The sequence below is a fragment of the Lampris incognitus genome, chromosome 11 (genome assembly GCF_029633865.1).
Source record: "Lampris incognitus isolate fLamInc1 chromosome 11, fLamInc1.hap2, whole genome shotgun sequence".
In the NCBI taxonomy this organism is placed as follows: domain Eukaryota; kingdom Metazoa; phylum Chordata; class Actinopteri; order Lampriformes; family Lampridae; genus Lampris; species Lampris incognitus.
This window is the reverse complement of record NC_079221.1, coordinates 28,901,835-28,923,288: the sequence shown is the minus strand read 5'-3', so window position 1 is coordinate 28,923,288 and position 21,454 is coordinate 28,901,835. Positions and strand designations below refer to the sequence as shown.

The following is a 21,454-nucleotide window of genomic DNA, read 5'->3' as shown; positions in this document are numbered from 1 at the left end:
AATGCGCTTTTACAGCACTCCAAGTTTCACACTTGAAACTCATTTCAACGTCAAAATGCGGGACTTTCAAACTTTGAAATGTTCTGAAACGATACTGTAAAAATGCTTGATTTTGGGTGTGTGTGGTCAGGGTTGTCCTGAACTCAGACATGTCAGCCATTGTCAGGAGTTTTCCCTGATCTTTAACTCTCCCTGTCAGCTCGCTCTGGGCCGTTTCACTCCATTTGCCGTAAAGGTGAGAATGCGCGTGCACTCAAAATTTAGGGGCAGCTTGTTTGATCAGGGAGTTACGGGGGACGGCTAGCTTGAGCATGACCGCGGTAAATAAACCAGCGCCGGGACTTCCACCGACTCTGTTGGGTCGGCTGCACTCAAAAGCCCTGGGTGAATTGTGGCGAGCTCGTATATTTCACTTCCCTTTTGGGAACTCGCTCAAATTGCCCTTCGTTTAACCTGTCTTTTTCTGCGTTGCTTTCTCAATAACCTTTCGCCAGCCCACTGAAAGAGGCCGTGGATAAAGGTACTAGCTATGAAAGCGGATTCATTCCGGGCTGCTGGATAAAGTCACCTGTATCATTTCGCAGGAGGACACCATGACGGCGATGGACCGCTGTTGCCTGGCTGCCGTGCTCTCGTTGGCCTGCGCACTCGGACAGAGTAAGTACACGTCACATCGACGTTAAATCAAACTTTAACCAGAACAGGATTGTTTGGGGAAAGACCTCTTCCCGGGGTCATCACGACTCAGCCATGAATGATACGCCTCGTGTTGGTTTTTATTATGAGAAAAGTAGGATGTTTAGGTGACTGAATACTAAATTGAGCAGCGCCGATAAACAAGCTCTCTCTCTCTCTCTCTCTCTCTCTCTCTCTCTCTCTCTCTCTCTCTCTCTCTCTCTCTCTCTCTCTCTCTCTCTCTCCCCCCCCCCCTTACTGTTGCTCGCTCTCCCCTTTGAGTCATCTTTTCGGACGTAGGTATCTATCCATTATCCAAACCGCTTTGGGTTTGGATAACGGATCGATACCTGCGGGAGCCTATCTCAGCAGTCATTGAGCGGCAGGCGGGCAAACACCCCGGACGGGCCACCAGTCCATCACAGGGCCGACACATTCACACGTAGGGACAATTTTGTACGGCTGATTCACCTGACTTACATGTCTTTGGACTGTGGGAGGAAACCAGAGCACCCGTAGGAAACACACGCAGACGCGGGCGTACGGGCTGACGTAGTATTTCTCCTACTATATCCTGCCGCCGTGGGTCTCCAGAAAGCGCCTTGCTCTTGGTTTTGTAAGAGCTGCAGATGCTCCCACCCGGGGCTCTGTGGGTGTCTATACATGTGGGCTGTATGTATTGTAGCGGAAAAATCTGACTCTGGGATGTTTTCCCGTGTTTACATTTACCAATGAGAAAAAAAAGAAGAATAAAGAATGGGGGGGGGGGGCAACAACTTTGCCGCTAAGGAAATGGAACAGAATGTAATTATAGATATCCTCTCCACAATAGACTATCAGCCATAGTGCCATAATAAAACAGCCCACGTCTCGGAGCGTCTTGCTCTGACTGACATGAAATGCTGATGTCGTGTCATTAATGTACTACAATATGGACCAGTTCATAGCATAATATGTTTAAATTGGTGGGTGGGTGAGTGGGGTGGGCGGACAGATCCAGGTCATGTTTATAGAGAACCAATAACCAAAAACTATCCTCCTTGCCTTTTTCTGGGACACCTAAGTATTAAGATTTCTTTTCTTTTCTTTCGATATAATAGGCCCATAAGACTTGTGACTGTAGGTGTAATGTCTTCTGTAAAAAAGAAAAGCTTGAGTACGGTAAAGGCAGCCTGCAGCCTTTGAGTCCATTAAACTTTTGAAAGGTGGTTTGATAAGTATATTATAGTGAAGTGGGCCAGCCATGCAATGTCCATTACAATTTGATTTTCTGTCTTTAGCTTCAGTTTTTTTTGTAGCATACCTCCTCACCTCCAAATAAATAAATAAATAGATAAATAAACATAATTTTACAGTTAAAAATAACAAGTAGTTTATTTGCTATTTCCATATTTTTGGATATATTTCCATCATTTTACCCTCATTGCATGCTTGTCTGACAGGTCTTTCTGGTTAAGAAGTCTGCATAAACTACTTTCAATTCCTACTTTGATCTTTGTGGATGAAAACCTTCCTGTTTTGTTTTGTTTTGTTTTTTAATGTTACTTGTTTCTTTTTCAATTTCTGTGCACTTTCCTTGTCCAAGCCACTATTGCTGTTCATTTTTTCCCACGGTGATTGTTACGTCCAATTTAATGCAGTGCAAACTACTATATAATTCATACAAACCTCTGTAAGTAGAGGTCCAAATTAAATGTAAGGTTAAATTCATTGAGACTGAAACCCGCCATGCAGTACAGGTTGTGAGGTATAACATCCTGTCGTTAGAGCCTTGCAGTTCTGAAAGTTAAGTAGCACAACTTAACTTTCAGAATATCTATGCAATGTTTATTTATTATTATTATTATCATTTTATCTTATTTTAATTTGTGCCTTTGGGTTGTGTGTATGAGAATCAGGGAATAAACCGGAAGAAGATAGAAAGATAGATCATAATTTGATATGAATGAAATAGCCCTGTGATGGTCTGGCAGCCTGTCCAGGGTGTCTCCCCGCCTGTCGCCCAATGACTGCTGGGATAGGCTCCAGCATCCCCGCGACCCCGAGAGCACGATAAGCGGTTTGGATAAAGGATGGATGTAACCTGCATGTGACCAGCAGAGGACAGCGATACACTGCTGTGTCTAGTCTGCTGTCTAGTCTGACTCAATGTCTAGTCCAGTGTTTCTCAACCCAGTCCTCAAGGAACCCCTATCCTGCAGATTTTCATTGTAACCCTGCATAGGTAGCCCTGCTTGTACTTAGTCGACCAATCATCTCGCAGCACTTAATTATGCAAGGTGTGCAACGTCTGACAAAATTCATTACTGATTGGTTGAATAACTACAAACAGGTACCTATTCAGGGTTGCAAAGAAAATATGCAGGATAGGGGTTCCTTGGGGACTGGGTTGAGAAACACTGGTCTAGTCTGTCTAGTCTGAGTCTAGTCTGAGTCTAGTCTGTGTCTTGTCTGTCTCGTCTGTGTCTAGTCCCTGTTTAGTCTGAGTCAAGTCTCTGTCTAGTCCAGGGGTGGGCAATCTTATTCAGAAAGGGCCGGTGTGGGTGCAGGTTTTTGTTCCAACCAAACAGTTACACACCTGATCCCACTTATCAACCAGTAGAGCCTTTGTTTGTCTTTGCTTGATTAGGAGATGCAGGTGTGTAATTGCTTGGTTGGAACAAAGACCTGCACCAACACCGGCCCTTTCTGGATAAGATTGCCCACACTTAATCTAGTTTGTGTCTAGCGTGAGTCTAGTCTGTCTCTAGTCCGTGTCTAGTCTGCTGTGTGCAAGCCTGTCTGTGGATATTTTCTGATCTGTTGTTCTACGAAACGAACGAAACTCATAAATGCTGGGAGTAACTCACAAATATCAAGGATCAGCACATAAATTAGCTCCATGTGCCCAATTGTGGACATGACACTGATAATATAGAGCTCAGTGGGATTGACTGGTCTGGCCCAATGAGGTCACTAATAAATATCTTTTGACCCACAAATGTAAAACAATTTTGTGTATAAAAATCTGCTTTCAAAATATGCACAACTTGTTGTACAATGATTGGTTTATGAATTCATTAACCACAAAGTAAAATGCACATAATGTCTCAAGTCCAAAGAAATGTTCCATAGCCATGCTCATCAGATCACATTGTGGACAAAGTGGGAACATAGCCTGCCCCAATGTGGTCCCTTCTCTTTTGGGAATCCTATAGGCATACAGGGTTCATGCAAAGACATGCAGGTCAGGTGAATCGGCCGTACTAAATTGTCCCTAGGTGTGAATGTGTGTGTGTGTGTGAGTGTGTGTGTGTGTGTGTGTGTGTGTGTGTGTGTGTGTGTGTGTGTGTGTGTGTGTGTGTGTCAGCCCTGTGATGGCCTTGAGGCCTGTCCAGGGTGTCTCCCCGCCTGCTGCCCAATGACTGCTGGGATAGACTCCAGCATCCCTGTGACCCTGAGAGCAGGATAAGCAGTTTGAATAATGGATGGATTGATGGATGATTTGGGGGCCCCGAAGGATTTTGAGTTGCTTTACTTCAACCCCCCTTTAGGGGTGTATGGGTGCATGCTCCCAGGAGAAAAAAAATTGTAAATTTTGACAGCTAAACACATCTGTGTGTGTGTGTGTGTGTGTGTGTGTGTGTGTGTGTGTGTGTGTGTGTGTGTGTGTGTGTGTGTTATGCCAGAGGTGGGCCCTACTGAGGGAGGCAGGGACTTAGGTGCAGTAACTGATTTGCATAATGGCCGGATTGGCTCTGGTTTACCTACCTTGTTATGTGTTATCAGATGACGTAATCGGATGAAAAAAGTAAAAACACGATAATAGATATTTTTTATTTGCTCCCTTATAAATAAAGACTTATTTTACTTGTCAGTGCACCCAGACCACAGGAGTGTGAGGGAAACCATCGATGTGAGAGAGGGCCATGTTTTTCCGCTGACGTGTGGCAGTGCTGTGGGTCATACCAATGTGACCTGGAGCAGATGGGGGAACCACACCTTCAGCCTACCGTCCGGAGTCGAGGTCAGAGAGGGGGTTCTGTGGTTTTTACCCATGGTGGCTTCATATAATGGAACATACGTCTGTGAAAAAAGGTACAAAATGCCCCTGCATGAGCTATTACAGTGGTTCTCAACTGGGATCCTCGGGGACCCAGAGCGCTGCTGGTTTTCTGCTCTGCCAGTTAATTAGATATGTTCGCCTGCTGTGCCAGGTCAAAACCAATTTGGTGGCTGGAAGTGACACAACAGATGACACAAAATCAACCTGGCAGAGGAGAAAACTAACGAAATGCCCCCCGCCCCCATGACCCACATTGAGAACAACTGAGCTATTATTGTAAATTAAAGAGTGATATAATTAGCACTTCAGATTTAACCTTTAATTTGCACGATTAATTAAATCTATGTTTAGTCTAATGCTCAACTGATGTTTATGGTAGATGCTGAAAAAAGGACCTCATACTTGTCATCTTGGCACTGTATCATATCTTCCCCAATATATTACTCATAAATGATCATTTCTGAAGTTTAAAAATCCTGCAATCACTGCCATAAGCTCTTGATTTTCTTGTTTCTCTCCCAAACGCTGCTTTCTGTCAAAATCATTGTCATTCTTATCTGTCTATGTCATTATGTTTTTGATTGCCTCCATTGCCATACCACTGTAATGACAATTGATGTTTACTGTCCATTCTTTAATTATGCAGATTTTATCCTTCATGTGTAAAATGTAGTTGTACACTTGGTAATACCTCATTATTGGTTAGTTGGTTGGTTGGTCATTAGGTAATTTCTTGTAATGGTGAATATAGGAGTGGAGGAAAGGTCATAAAAACATATTTGACTATTCAAATAGGTAACACATAAAATAATAAGGGTGTGAGAAAAAAAGTATAATTATGAAACTTACACTGGGTCAGTGGCGTGTTTAATATTTATATTACTGTCCTGAAACCACCCCTTTATAAATGCATGTCTTTTTTTTTTCAGGGACAAGGAAGGATCAAGGGAGATGGCATTCAAAGTGACAGTATCTCGTGGGAAGTGTCCCAGTCCAGTTGAGAACAGGTCCATTACTTCAAGAACCAGCAACTCTCTGCCTTGCAAACAGAAGGAGCTCCTCAAGCTGAACAATACGATGCATATACGCTGGTTTAAGGTAGGTTTAGGAACGCAGTTACACTGTAATTCACTATGGAAGCCATTATAAAAGTCCCCCATCGTGTAATTATCCCAAATTAAATAGACATTGAATTGTTAGGCATTTCCTTTCAAATGTTAAATGGTAGAACCAAACTCCTGATAAGATTATTGTGTCTGTCAATTAGGTAGTTAGTACTACTACTTTTGGCTGCTCCTGTTAGGGGTCGCCACAGTGGATCATCCGTTTCCATTTCTTCCTGTCTTCTGCATCTTCCTCTGTCACACCAGCCACCTGCATGTCCTCTCTCATCAAATCCATAAACCTCCTCTTTGGCCTTCCTCTTTTCCTCTTCCCTGGCAGCTCCATATTCAACATCCTTCTCCCAATATACCCAGCATCTCTCCTCCACACATGTCCAAGCCGTCTCAATCTTGCCTCTCTTGCTTTGTCTCCAAACCGTACAACTTGAGCAGTCCCTCTAATATAATCATTCCTAATCCTGTCCTTCTTCGTCACTCCCAGTGAAAATATTGGCATCTTCAACCCTGCCACCTCCAGCTCCGCCTCCTGTGTTTTCATCAGTTCCACTGTCTCCAAACCATATAACATAGCTGGTCTCACAACCATCCTGTAAACCTTCCCTTTAACTCTTGCTGGTACCCTTCTGTTGCAAATCCCTCCTGACACTCTTCTCCACCCATTCCACCCTGCCTGCACTCTCTTCTTCACCTCTCTTCTGCACTCCCCGTTACTTTGGACAGTTGACCCCAAGTATTTAAAGTCATATGCCTTCGTCACATCTACTCCTTGCATCCTGACCATTCCACTGTCCTCCCTCTCATTCATGCATTGGTATTCCATCTTGCTCCTACTGACTTTCATTCCTCTTCTCTCCAGTGCATACCTCCACCTCACCAGGCTCTCCTCAACCTGCACCCTACTCTCGCTACAGATCACAATGTCATCCGCAAACATCATCGTCCACAGAGACTCCTGCCTGATCTCATCCACCAACCTGTCCATCACAATTGCAAACAAGAAAGGGCTCAGAGCCGATCCTTGATGTAATCCCTCCTCCACCTTGAACCCATCTGTCATCCCAACCGCACACCTCACCATTGTCACACTTCCCTCATACATATCCTGCACCACTCCTACATAATTCTCTGCAACTCCTGACTTCCTCTTACAATACCACACCTCCGCTCTCGGCACCCTGTCATATGTTTTCTCTAAATCTACAAAGGCACAATGTAACTCCTTCTGGCCTTCTCTATACTTCTCAATCAACAGTCTCAAAGCAAACATCACATCTGTGGCCCTCTTTCGTGGCATGAAACCATATTGCTGCTCGCTAATCGTCATCTCTCCTCTTAACCTAGCTTCTGTTACTCTTTCCCATATCTTCATGCTGTGGCTGATCAACTTTATACCTCTGTAGTTGCTATAGTTCTGCACATCGCCCTTGTTCTTGAAAATTGGTTTCAATCAGGTAGTTATCAGAGATGGAGACAATCCACAGTAGCAAGCAATAAAAATCAGGTGTTTTGTCACAGCAACATCCGTAGTAAGTGATTCATAGATAATGAACAAATAAATGTACTGGGGATAGTGAATAGCAATCAGTGAAGGAAGGAGAGAAGTACTTATCTCTTAATCTTTGAAATTACTGACATTGACTTTTATAATACATGTTCAAATACATCTCAGGGCATCAAACAACTCTGTCTGTGTTATTCTGCATCTAGGACTGTGGTCCAGTGAAACGGGACGGCGAGGCTGTCTCCTTCAACCAGCAAGGTGAGATGAGGCTCAATAATGCCTCAGAGAGTGATGCCGGGATCTACACCTGCCTGGCAGAGTTCACCCTGAACGACAGGATCTTCACTGCAGCACGCAGCATCCGCCTAAGCATCGACAGTGGTATGTGGTAATGGGGGGGGGGGGCTTCACCTAAATGGTTGGAAAGCTGGGTTTGCAGTGGAGAGGTTCAAATTGGATTCAAATCCAACCTTTTTAAAAATTGAAGTTAATGGTCTATGCCAGCTTTTTCTGTGTTTATGTGTGATACCAATGGGTGTCTGTTTTATGTTGACAGATACAGTTCTAATGGAGCCCATGGTGGTGTATCCTAAACAGGAGGTAGTCATGGTTGAGCCAGGCAAGTTACATAAATATCTTAATTAATAACACAGTCACCTTCTAACACCTTCTAGGGCTTGAAAAGTGTATTCTCCAGTGGCGGCTGTTGCTAACAATTTTGGGGGGGCGCAGTTTACCTTGGCGCAGCACACCTGACAACTGCTTTAGCATCCACACAGTCACAGAGCTATTAGGAAGGACAATGTAGCCTATAGATTAAACACTCAATGGTAGGGAACATGCTCAACAACTAAGGAGCAAAATAATTATATATATATATATATATATATATATATATATATATATATATACACTACCGTTCAAAAGTTTGGGATCACCCAAAAAATTTTGTGTTTTCCATGAAAAGTCACACTTATTCACCACCATATGTTGTGAAATGAATAGAAAATAGAGTCAAGACATTGACAAGGTTAGAAATAATGATTTGTATTTGAAATAAGATTTTTTTTACATCAAACTTTGCTTTCGTCAAAGAATCCTCCATTTGCAGCAATTACAGCATTGCAGACCTTTGGCATTCTAGCTGTTAATTTGTTGAGGTAATCTGGAGAAATTGCACCCCACGCTTCCAGAAGCAGCTCCCACAAGTTGGATTGGTTGGATGGGCACTTCTTTGAGCAGATTGAGTTTCTGGAGCATCACATTTGTGGGGTCAATTAAACGCTCAAAATGGCCAGAAAAAGAGAACTTTCATCTGAAACTCGACAGTCTATTCTTGTTCTTAGAAATGAAGGCTATTCCATGCGAGAAATTGCTAAGAAATTGAAGATTTCCTACACCGGTGTGTACTACTCCCTTCAGAGGACAGCACAAACAGGCTCTAACCAGAGTAGAAAAAGAAGTGGGAGGCCGCGTTGCACAACTGAGCAAGAAGATAAGTGCATTAGAGTCTCTAGTTTGAGAAACAGACGCCTCACAGGTCCCCAACTGGCATCTTCATTAAATAGTACCTGTTAGAGCCTGTTTGTGCTGTCCTCTGAAGGGAGTAGTACACACCGGTGTAGGAAATCTTCAATTTCTTAGCAATTTCTCGCATGGAATAGCCTTCATTTCTAAGAACAAGAATAGACTGTCGAGTTTCAGATGAAAGTTCTCTTTTTCTGGCCATTTTGAGCGTTTAATTGACCCCACAAATGTGATGCTCCAGAAACTCAATCTGCTCAAAGAAGTGCCCATCCAACCAATCCAACTTGTGGGAGCTGCTTCTGGAAGCGTGGGGTGCAATTTCTCCAGATTACCTCAACAAATTAACAGCTAGAATGCCAAAGGTCTGCAATGCTGTAATTGCTGCAAATGGAGGATTCTTTGACGAAAGCAAAGTTTGATGTAAAAAAAATCTTATTTCAAATACAAATCATTATTTCTAACCTTGTCAATGTCTTGACTCTATTTTCTATTCATTTCACAACATATGGTGGTGAATAAGTGTGACTTTTCATGGAAAACACGAAATTGTTTGGGTGATCCCAAACTTTTGAACGGTAGTGTATATATATATATATATATATATATATATATATATATATATATATATATATATAGTATTAGGAGGACAGATAGTGAGAGATGAATTTTTTATATTGTAAACTTTGACCACAGGTGTCACTCTTTCCATTCCCACTGTCTTCCAAACCTACAGTATCGACAGTTCTTCAGCTCCTTACTAAATTGTGCACAACAGAAAAAGTCTTCTCAGGCAAAATCTTTTCAAGTTGAGGTCTCTTGTCTGTCATTTTGAAAAACCTCCTGTCGCTTGTTTAATACTGTACATTTCTTTAATAAAGAAACTAAAACAATGTGCATATATGTATTAAAAATAAAAAGAGAGACAGCCTCAAAACAAGACTTAAAGTGGCAACAGGTAACTTTTTTGCTTCAACATATCAACACTAAATCCATTTTGTTTGCATAGTGTGATGGCTATTGAAGGCTCGTTTTCACGACGCTTTTTTGTGTTTCTGCCAACGGGCACAAAACCTCCTGGGAAATTTTGATTGTTTTCCAGTGCACATATAGGTGTAAAGAGGTGAAATAAGAGTAGCCACTCATATTTTTCGCGCTTTCTGCTGGTGTAAGGAGGGTTTTTTTGGGGGGTTTTTTTATTGCACAAAGTGAACAGTACAAATTTATCACAATATATTAAAACATTCATACAGCAGTGTTCCTTTCACACAATAATTCGATTATACAATATACAGTTATTGGATGAACAGCAGGATATATAGGACAAAGCATACACATAAAGGGAAAGAAGGGAAAAAAGAAAAGAAATATACAATGGCTCGGGGTCTCATCTCAGCAGTTATGAAGGCAAAAATACATTTTCATAAATTGTGTAGGTCTTAATGGCTTTACAATGTTTACTGAATTTAATTGTTTCTATATATTGAAGGAATGTGGCTCTGAAAACAAAAAAGTTAGGTTTTTGGGCTAAAAATTTGCTGGTGGGAATATGGTGTTTGCAAAGAAGAAGAATCAGGTTTATAATGAATAGATGATTGGTATCCTTAACATCATTCTTAGTTACTCCAAATAGAACATGCTCTTCTTTAATATCAATGGTAGTAATTTTCCTGTGTACCCAATTGTTTACATCAGTCCAGAAAATATTGCTATAAGTGCATTCCCAAAAAAGATGAATTAAAGATTCTTCAACATTACTACAAAAACTACAGCTTGGATCACTGTCAGTCTTATATCTGGAAAAGTACATTTTAACAGGGTAACAACGATGCATTATCTTAAAAGATACTTCCTTAACTTTGTTAGTTAACAAATATTTCTTTGGCAATAACCATGACCATTTCCATTGAATATTGTCAAACATGTCGTTCCAAAAAACGACAGCAGCGGGAGTAGTAGGCCTAACAGTTTCCCTGAGAATAACATTTCTTATACACAAGTTGGTAGCTTTTACACTCAATAAAGGACATTCAGCATAAATGAAAATATTAATAGAGTCTAATGAAGGAATTACACAATCTTTGCCTTTGGGTGCAGATGATAACAGCATTTTGGTACCAGTGGGAATTGCATCAAATACAATTGCATTGTCTCTTGGAGTAACAGGAAAGTCATACAAAACGCATGAATTCATCATAAGTGAGTAGATGACATGCAGAGTTAAATAACTGGCTAACTAATAGTATATCTCTGTCAAACCATCTTCTATTAAATAAAGTTTTATTCTTATATCTTATATCGTCATTGTTCCATATGAAATATTTATGTGTGGAAAAGTTGTGTTTATACATTAATGACCAGCATAATAACATTTGTTTATGATAACTTGAAAGATTCAGTGGGATTTTGGCAATATTGAAGTTGCATCTTAACAAAAAGGGTAAGCCGCCTACAAAGTTAAAGACATAGGATGGTATAAAATTCCAAACTGATGTTGGGTTCTTGAGAAAAGCTTTGATCCAGTTTATCTTAAAGGTCATATTTAAAGTGGAGAGGGCGTTGATACCACCAAAGCATGGCTTATTCATAAGCACATTCTTTTTGATTAAGTGGGGTTTCTTTTTTCAAATAAAGTTAAATAAAAGTTTTCTATTTTAGTAGAATAGTCCTTGGGCATATCCATTGCTTGGGCATTGTAAATCACTCTAGATAGGCCTTCTACCTTTGTGATCAAAGATCTTCCAGAGATTGATAAATCTCTTTGAAGCCAGAGATTGAATCTCTGTTCTACTGTTTTTATTAAAGGATCAAAATAACTTGAGCTCTAGCTTTCTGGTCTCTCATTTATTCCAAGATATCTGACAGTTTCTTTGACAGGAATTTCATATATTATTTCCTCATCACATGTTTTTATGGGAAGTAATTCACACTTGGAAATATTTAGATAGAGACCAGAGGCTCTAGAAAATATTTTTATCAATTCAATTGTCTTACTAATCTGGTCTTCATTCTTTGAAAAAAACGTTGTGTCATCAGCTAGTTGGCTGATAAGGATAGTTCTTCCAGCAATGGATACACTCATGATACCACTGTCTTTAATGTGGATTGAAAGGATTTGCATAGCTAACAAAAATAAATAAAGTGAAACCGGGCAACCTTGACGGAGACCTCTATTAATGCTAAATCTTTGAGATGTGCCATGCGACAATTTGATGGAACAGTTGCTATGTTTATAAAAAGTTCTAATTGCATTTGAAAACGTATTACCAAAACCAAATAGATCAAGTGCTTTAAAAATAAAGTCATGCTCTATGGTGTCAAACGCCTTATAGAAGTCTAGGAAAAGAAGAAATCCCTCATCTTCCACTAGATCTGAATAATCTAATATATCTAATACAAGTCGTATATTGTTGTTTATATGTCTACCTGCCATAAAACCTGATTGGATTTCATCTATTATTTCATTAAGAGCATCCTTGATCTTTTCAGCCGAACAGATGGCTATTATTTTGTAGTCGTTCTGGAGGAGACAAATTGGGCACCAGTTATCTATCAGTAATTTATCTTTGTGTGGCTTTGGAATGAGATTAATTAGGCCTTGAGTCATAGTAAGGGGAAGGTGTCCCTTATCAAAGCTTTCTATGCATACCCTATGCAAAAATGGTGATAGCTCATTTGAGAGCTTTTTATAAAACTCAGCAGTTAGTCCGTCAGTACCTGGAGACTTGTTAGGTTTCAGTTTATTTATAGCTTCTTTTATATCATTTACGGTAATAGGTGAGTCACACATGCTAGTGCATTCATCACTTATTTTTTTGACATCCTTAAATTCTTGAAGGAAGTTTTGTATGCTAGTGGCTGAGGATCTGGACTCATACAATTTACTATAGAAAAGTTCACAGTGTTTAGAGATAATAAGAGGGTCGTCTATAACTGAATCATTAACTTTCAGTTTTGATAAACAATTATTCGTTTGATGGCGTTTTTCTAGATTAAAGAAGTATGTTGAATTTTGCTCCCCCTCTTCAAGGCAAGCCACTTCTTCCTGGAACGTATAAAGGCTCCTTTAGCTTTATAAATGTAAGCGTTATCTAATTTAAGTTGTAAATCTGCTAACTTGGCTTTGTTTTCCTCAGACATGTTATCATATGCAATATTATTTAACTTGATGATATCTGTAATTATTTGAGTTGCCTCTTCTGCTTTTTACTAAATCAGTGCTTTCATCATTAACCTCCTGAGTTCAAACTTAAGAAGTTCCCAATTTCTGCTAAATTCAGTTTGGACTGGAGCTAATTGCCAATATTTATATATCTCCTCCAGAATAACGTTTTCTAACCGAGTATGTGTTGATAAAGAATTGTTGAGCTTCCAGTAACCAGAATTCTTTTTTGTTTGATGACAGGCAGACATAAAATAACATTATGATCAGACAAGGGAGCAGGTAGGATTATGGCTCTAGTGGTGGAGTTTACCATAGATTTTGATATCAACCACAGATCTATTCTGGACTTGAGATAGCCTGTTTTGTTTTCCCAAGTAAATTCTTTCAGAATTGGATTTTTCACCCTCCATATATCTGTAAGATCAAGTTTACCCATGAAATCTGTCAGTGCGACATTTGGTGTGGGACTAGATTTTGCAGGCCATCTATCAATGGTATCATTAATAGTTAAGTTTAAGTCTCCACCTAGAATTAATCTCATATTATGTGTATATTTTCCCATAATGAACTTTATCTTATTATTTACTACTTCAATAAGCTCTATATTTTCCCTTTTGTTATTATAGCCATATATATTTCCTAGCAATAGCAACTCCTCATTAAGTGATATGACCAAGAAGAGAAAATGCCCAAGTTGGTCCGAGAGAGAGAACAGGATTTCGCCACTGAATTTGTGTTTTAGCGTTAAGACACCTGCTGAATGGTTTGAGCCATGAGAGAACCATAGGTCTTCACCCCATTGAGACTTCCAAAATTTTAAATCATTTGCCTCTGAGTGAGTTTCCTGTATAAAACAAAAATCTGTATTTAAATTCTCAGCATAGCGAAATATAGCCTTACGTTTAACCTTGTCCCTTAAACCCCGAGCATTGAGAGAAATAACTGTTAGAGATGAAATGATGAACCGAGACACTTAAGAGCGAATACGAAGGAAGTTGTAACTAAGTAGCTTAATATCCTGAAATCTGAGCGAGTAGAATCTTATAAGAGCAGAAAGCTCTCCTTTTTAACATCAAACTAGCAATTTAATAATATATATTAAACAATAATAAAAAGGTTTCTATTCTTAACAAGCTATAATAATAATAGCTTATTATTAATTATATTTAATAACCAGTTTCTTTCTATTATTCTTCCATTAATAAAAAACATGTATAGCATGGTGCAATCACACCGAGGACATTAGACATTGAACATTGGACTAACGTTACTAGAAAATTAAGAGATATAGATTACAATAGGAGGCCCATGCCGGGAGAGTATCATAACTTTACCTAGTCACAAACCCAGCACAAACTCAGCACCGAGCGCACACCCTATGTACAAGTGTAATCTGACAGGTTTGAATGTACACAGTTACAGTGCAATTATAAACAGGTTAACTTTACAAGAAAAAGAGATCAATGCAGGAGACGATCTACAACGCCAGGCTCGTGGCGTTACCGTTACATGAGAAAGAGCGTAGCATTGTACCGTTAATGCTACAAGAAAGATATCACAAGGAGGCCCATAACGGGAGTATCCTATAACGTTAGCTAAACCAAGCACAAAAAAAAACTATTTAAGACTGAATTGAAGTGAACAAGCAGCAGTCTGAACTGTAGTTGATGAATGAATGACCTGTCTTCACCTTGCGCCATAGGATAGACATTCGCCTACGCTGTTGGCTAGTCACCCGTCTGCTTGGGGGGGCGGGGGGTGAATTTCCTTTCTCTCGATGAAGGCTCTAGCACCGACGAAGTAGGCCAGCTTGCTCTCCTTTCTTGCCTGCTCCACCAACGGCCACAGTAGGTTACGTCTTGCCCTGTCCTCTGAAGAGAAGTCTTCCTTGAACTGCAGCTTGTTCTCTCGTAGGAATGTTGAGTGCTTCGCCGCTTTCCAGACCCTGTCGCGGTAGTGTCTCATTGAGAACTGCAGAATAATGGCTCTCAGACGCTGGTTGTCCTGATGCAGTTTCCCGAGCCAGTGGACACTGTCGATTACATCAGGGAGTTTGTCACGGAGGTCTGGAGCCATTCTCTGGCAAATGGCAATCACCTTCTCTTGAATTTCCTCTCCTTCCTTCTCATCGAGGCCGAACAGGCGCAGGTTCCAGCGTCGTTTGTACCTTGACAGTTCAAGCACCCTGTTTTCCATTTCAGCCAACTTCTGCTCTGTCTTACTGAGTCTCGTGATGGTGGCGTCCACTCTCTGCTTCAGATCTTTCACCTCACCACACATGAACTGGACTGATTCTGTCAGCCCGTCAATTCCTGCATGTAGACTGTCTGCTCTTTCGTTGATGGCCAGGGTCAGCTTTGTAATGATGCTATGAGCAATGTCCTCATCTTCTGTCAGCGACCTGTTTCTCTTGTTGACCTGCTGGGTTTTTGACGGGGAGTCCGCTGAGACAGCACCACCAGCAACGGCAGACTTGTGCTTCGTTGCTAGGTTGCTAGGTGCGGTTGCCATCTCTCAACGAAAAGCTAGCTAGCTGTGTTAGCTTAATCTGTGAAGCTAGTTGAGAGTTGTGGGAAAAAGTAACTTGACGTTTGTTTTTACCAATGGAAGAACGATATTTAGATAATGAAATATATCCTATTAATAATAATATACTGTTTTCTATAAAATAATTGTCTAAATTGCTATTTTTAAAAAAAATACGTTCAGGAGAGAATTCTGATGCGGTCTGTATGTTACGCCGCCATCTTCTTTCCGCTAGTGGTACCATGTATTCCTGGTGTAAGGAGGTTCATAATTGGAATAGCCACCAGACGACATGCTCATATTTTTTTGCTGTTTCTGTTCTGGTTCAGCTGTTGTGGTTGCCTTTTTTGGTTGGTTGTGGCCTTTTTAGGTCACAATTCCGTTGTATTGCTGTTAAGTGACAAGCGAGGCACAAATAGAGACAGGGCGTCCAGGGTAGTGTAGCGGTCTATTCCGTTGCCTACCAACACGGGATCGCTGGGTCGAATCCCCGCGTTACCTCCGGCTTGGTCGGGCGTCCCTACAGACACAATTGGCCGTGTCTGAGGGTGGGAATTCGGATGTGGGTATTTGTCCCGGTCGCTGCACTAGCGCCTCCTCTGGTCGGTCAGGGCACCCCGGATTGGCAGAGAGGGGGTGTAGCAGCGACCAGGACGAGTCAAAAAGAGAGGAGTAATTGGCCAGATACAATTGAGACGTAGCGGTTGACGTCACAAACCTTCTCGTGGCCATACTGGCAGTAAAAAGTTCCATGGAGTGCCAGTCTGTCAGCTGTAGTTCGATCAGCTGATTTGTAGCAACACTATCATAAATATGGTTGACAATTGCTGTGGCCCGGGGTGTAAAAATAAACGTACTAAAGGCAACGGGAAGTTGTTTTACCGTCCTCCTAGGCATCCACAAAGAAGAAGTCAATGGTTTGCTGCCATCAAACGGGCGAAGAGTGCGAGTGATGAAAATAAAAGTTGGGACCCAACTGCCAATGGAAATCGCTTGTGCAGTGATAATTTTATATCAGGTAAGCTTGCTAGCTTCCAGTTGATAATGATAATGATAAAAGTAGGCTACGTTTTTTTTTTTGTGATAGTAGGCCTAAACAATGTATCTAAAGAGAAGGAGGAGGGAGGGTTTTCAATTGCTGGGGATGAATGGACAACAACACAGCCAAAACGTTAGGCTACAGTAAGCATCGCAAAACAGCACAGCTTAAACACAAGAGCAACTCTCACCTACACCAGCTGTGCAGTTTCAGTGAGCACCCAGTACAACCCCATCCTTACGGATGGCAACCAAGGCTTCAGCTGCGGTTCATTAAGCCTCTGTGAGTGATTCACCTGTTGTAGGAATTAGAGTGAAACATTTATGTAGACTACATTCATTGAAAATAACGATATGGTTTGATGAACAGTTTTAAGGGGTTGGAGGGGCGAGGGAGGCTGCTAAATTGTTCGTTACTACAGCTAACATTAGCTTGAAGGGCTAATGTTTTAGCCACAATGCTAACCTAACCAAGGTAATCTAACGAAGTGCTTCGTTTCGAGATTACTTCACAATTACTTTTCCTGTAACAACAGAGAGGCCTTTGCTGGGATATTCCAAAATTGGATACCTGACACAAACCCCGATTTTGTCCATTTATAGCCTCCCAGACTTTTATAAGCCTTTAAAGAGCTGCCGGTGTAGACGGAGGGGTAGTTGATCAAGTAGATATATATGTCAGGATATTGGAGGCCGGGAACGTCATTTGTAACCTCAATCGGGTTAAAAAGGATGCTAGGAAGGTTATAGGGGTCGGATATTTGTAATCTTGTAAGTTTTTTAGACTCTAGGTCAATTTCGTGACTTTGAAAATGGGAAATGTACTCAGACGCTATATACTTGGCGCTATCCATTGTACTGCTCTGGCAGTCGTTTTTTCCTGCCAGTGGATTCAAATTCTATTTTTTGTTATGTAACCGCTACAGCTCTATAAATTGGGGGGGGGGGGGGCGAGAGAGACTGGACTACTCTACCACCAGAATCAAACGACTCTTGGGTCTGTTCTTCAACCCAACTCCAATCCGCAAAAAAAAACAACAAAAAAAAACGCAGAGACTGGTTAGGGGGTCTGGGATTGGGATATTTAGTTAAAGCAGGGCTTAGGAAACACCGTCCAGGGTTACATCTTTGCTGCCCTGACCCAGATTTGCAGATTCCAGGTCTGAGCAGAGGATAAAGGGGAACAGAACCCAATTGTTGATACCACCATATATCCTTTGTTTTGGTTGTTTTTTTTTTTTATGGAAAGTGCTTGTTACCAATTAGTGATTTACTGTATGTGAGATATTGGGATTTGGTTGATTCACTGCATGTTAGGGTTTGTGGGAGACCCCCAGCGCGCGACACCAGGCAGAGGTAGAGTTCGCCGAAACTGGCGTACTTTATTAATAGTTCATACAAAGGTCAACACGGAAGGACAAGGAGCAACTAGGAAGCAGGAAACCCAAAATGAACCGAAATGTCCCTTTAAGGTCCACCGAGAAAAACACACATGGCAAGGAAAAGAGCCCTGTAATCCGCTTCGCGGGTAGTCCCAACAAACAGAGAAAACGGTAAATCCACGGGCTGAGATAAACTCGGAGAGAATACACACGGAGGGAAGAGTAGCCACCTCACTGAGAAGGTTACGGCACGAACTGGCAACGGGCGCTGGGAGACCAGCAAACTTAAGCCCAGCCCTGACGAGCTGATTGGCTGCCGGCGCGGGGTGGGCGAGCCGTAACGCTGCACTGAGTAATATTTTTGTTTTTATTGATATTCTCCTAATTATTACAAACCCCAATTCCAATGAAGTTGGGACGTTGTGTAGAAGGTAAACAGAAACAGAATACAATGATTTGCAAATCCTTTTCGACCTATATTCAATTGAATACACTACAAAGACAAGATATTTAATGTTCAAACTGATGAACTTTATTGTTTTTTTGCAAATATTCACTCATTTTGAATTTGATGCCTGCAACACGTTCCAAAAAAGCTGGGGCGGGCATGTTTACCACTGTGTTACATCACCTTTCCTTTTAACAACACTCAATAAGTGTTTGGGAACTGAGGACACTAATTGTTGGAGCTTTGTAGGTGGAATTCTTTCCCATTCTTGCTTGATGTACGACTTCAGCTGCTCAACAGTCCGGGGTCTCCGTTGTTGTATTTTGCGCTTCATAATGCGCCACACATTTTCAATGGGAGACAGGTCTGGACTGCGGGCAGGCCAGTCTAGTACCCGCACTCTTTTACCACGAAGCCACGCTGTTGTAACACGTGCAGAATGTGGCTTGGCATTGTCTTGCTGAAATAAGCAGGGACGTCCCTGAAAAAGATGTCACTTGGATGGCAGCATATGTTGCTCCAAAACCTGTATGTACCTTTCAGCATTAATGGTGCCCTCACAGATGTGCAAGTTACCCGTGCCATGGGCACTAACACACCCCCGTACCATCACAGATGCTGGCTTTTGAACTTTGCGCTGATAACAATCTGGATGGCCCTTTTCCTCTTTAGCCCGAGGACACGATGTCCATGATTTCCAAAAACAATTTGAAATGTGGACTCGTCAGACCACAGCACACTTTTACACTTTGCGTCAGTCCATCTCAGATGAGCTCGGGCCCAGAGAAGCCGGCGATGTTTATGGGTGTCGTTGATAGTATATGGCTTTCGCTTTGCATGGTAGAGTTTTAACTTGCACTTGTAGATGTAGCCACGAACTGTGTTAACTGACAATGGATTTCCGAAGTGTTCCTGAGCCCACGTGGTGATATCCTTTACAGAATGATGTCGGTTTTTAGTGCAGTGCCGCCTGAGGGATTGAAGGTCACGTGCATTCAATGTTGGTTTTCGGCCTTGCCGCTTACGTGCAGAGATTGCTCTGGATTCTCTGAATCTTTTGATGATATTATGGACTGTAGATGATGAAATCCCTAAATTCCTTGCAACTGTACGTCAAGAAACGTTGTTCTTAAACTGTTGGACTATTTGCTCACGCAGTTGTTCACAAAGTGGTGAACCCCTCCCCATCCTTGCTTGTGAACAACTGAGCCTTTCGGGGATGCTCCTTTTATACCCAATCATGACACTCACCTGTTTCCAATTAACCTGTTCACCTGTTGAATGTTCCAAACAGGTGTTTTTTGAGCATTCCTCAACTTTCCCAGTCTTTTGTTGCTCCTGTCCCAGCTTTTTTGGAACGTGTTGCAGGCATCAAATTCAAAATGAGTGAATATTTGCAAAAAAACAATAAAGTTTAACAGTTTGAACATTAAATATCTTGTCTTTGTAGTGTATTCAATTGAATATAGGTCGAAAAGGATTTGCAAATCATTGTATTCTGTTTTTATTCACGTTTTGCACAACGTCCCAACTTCATTGGAATTGGGGTTTGTATTTTGTACTACAAAAGTACTTTTACGTACTGGTTTCTACAGTCCTATTGACTGTTTTGTTTCTGTTTATGGAAAGTGGTGAAAGAGTAGAGTGTATTATAGTCCATATTACATTGTATTTACTGTAACTTGTTACATTTGCATATCTGTATTGTTGGACTTAGCTCACATACTGCATAAAGATTACACACATACACATCATATTGAAACTCAACACTTATACTTTACACGCACACCCAACACTGTGTTGTATCCTGAAGAAGAGGGAATATGCAGAGCACTCAGGAAGATACTCCTCATCGGCCACCAGCGGAGGGGCCCTCCACAGTGAGACAGGTTTTATATTCCCCTGCAAGGCCCACAGTAGGCCAGGATCAATGTTTTCAAGCTACAGGTGGGTTTTCAAATCAGTGTACAGTAAATATGGAGGCCACCTAAAATCCCAACATGAGTCCACAACAGTCTGTTAGGCCCAAGTCGATGCATGGTTTACCCCATCATGCGTATTCTTCACAGTTATTCCAAACCTCTTTGCCAGCCATCATACAACCCACAACTATTGCGCATGCAATACCTCCCACTACTGGACAGGCTATACCATCCAGTATACTGATTCCTCCAGTTACTGTACGTATCCCACCAGCTATCATGCATGCCCCAACAACCATCCCAACTCCGCCGGAATCAAGACATGTTCCACCACCCCAACTACACATACCCCCAGACAGAATGTATGCTCCACAGGCTCTCATGTCAACAGTGTAAGCAACCAGGCAGAGGACCACCAGCTTCTATACCCTCCCCAGTATACCTCCAGACCACAGAGACTGTTAACCCAACCACAACACATATGCCACAGACCCAAATGAACAGTATGCATGCCCTGCCCACCCCCTTGTATACTCCCCAAGCCACCATGCATGACTCACTGATTCCCCAGTTTCAAGCCTCCCTTCCTGGCATACCATTGTCCATGCACCCCTACCAGACTGTGTCAACCCCGGTAGCTCCTACCCTAGGACTGGCAGGATACAGTCCTGCCCAGCCTACACCCACTGGTTTCACACAGACACACCAAGTGAAGAATGTGCAAGTTTTCAGTGGAAATCCTGATTTTAAAATCCCTATTGAATACTGGATACATGATATGCAGTATCTTCTTGATGCTGGAGGGCTGCCCACGCAGCTTTGTTTTGCATCAATTGTGTGGCACCTCAGTGGTGAAGGAGGCTGGTCTTAAATCTCCCTCCCCAGGAACAGCACCCGGAGGGAGCGTTTGATGAACTGAGAGCTGAATATGGAGACATTGAAAGATCTCTGGATCCATTAGCTGACTTCTATGAGAGGAGCCAGCGACTGGGTGAATCAGCTTGTTCCTATGCTGTTGCACTGGAGGCCACGCTCCGTTCAGTTGGGGAGGCTCGGGGGGGGGGGGCAACCATTCTCAGACCGTAATGGTAAATTTACTCGCCA

General features: G+C 41.8%; 1 protein-coding gene across 1 annotated transcript in view; it reads left to right on the top strand.

The window, feature by feature from the left end:
- Nucleotides 1-588: 588 nt before the first annotated feature.
- Nucleotides 589-21,454, top strand: part of LOC130120344 (interleukin-1 receptor type 1) — a 48,429-nt gene continuing 27,563 nt past the window's right edge. The window contains exons 1-5 of the mRNA XM_056288893.1: nt 589-657; nt 4,533-4,752; nt 5,650-5,818; nt 7,552-7,726; nt 7,902-7,964. Coding sequence (XP_056144868.1) covers nt 594-657; nt 4,533-4,752; nt 5,650-5,818; nt 7,552-7,726; nt 7,902-7,964 — 691 coding nt within the window. The 5' untranslated portion in view covers nt 589-593. The remainder of the gene's footprint in view (nt 658-4,532; nt 4,753-5,649; nt 5,819-7,551; nt 7,727-7,901; nt 7,965-21,454) is intronic.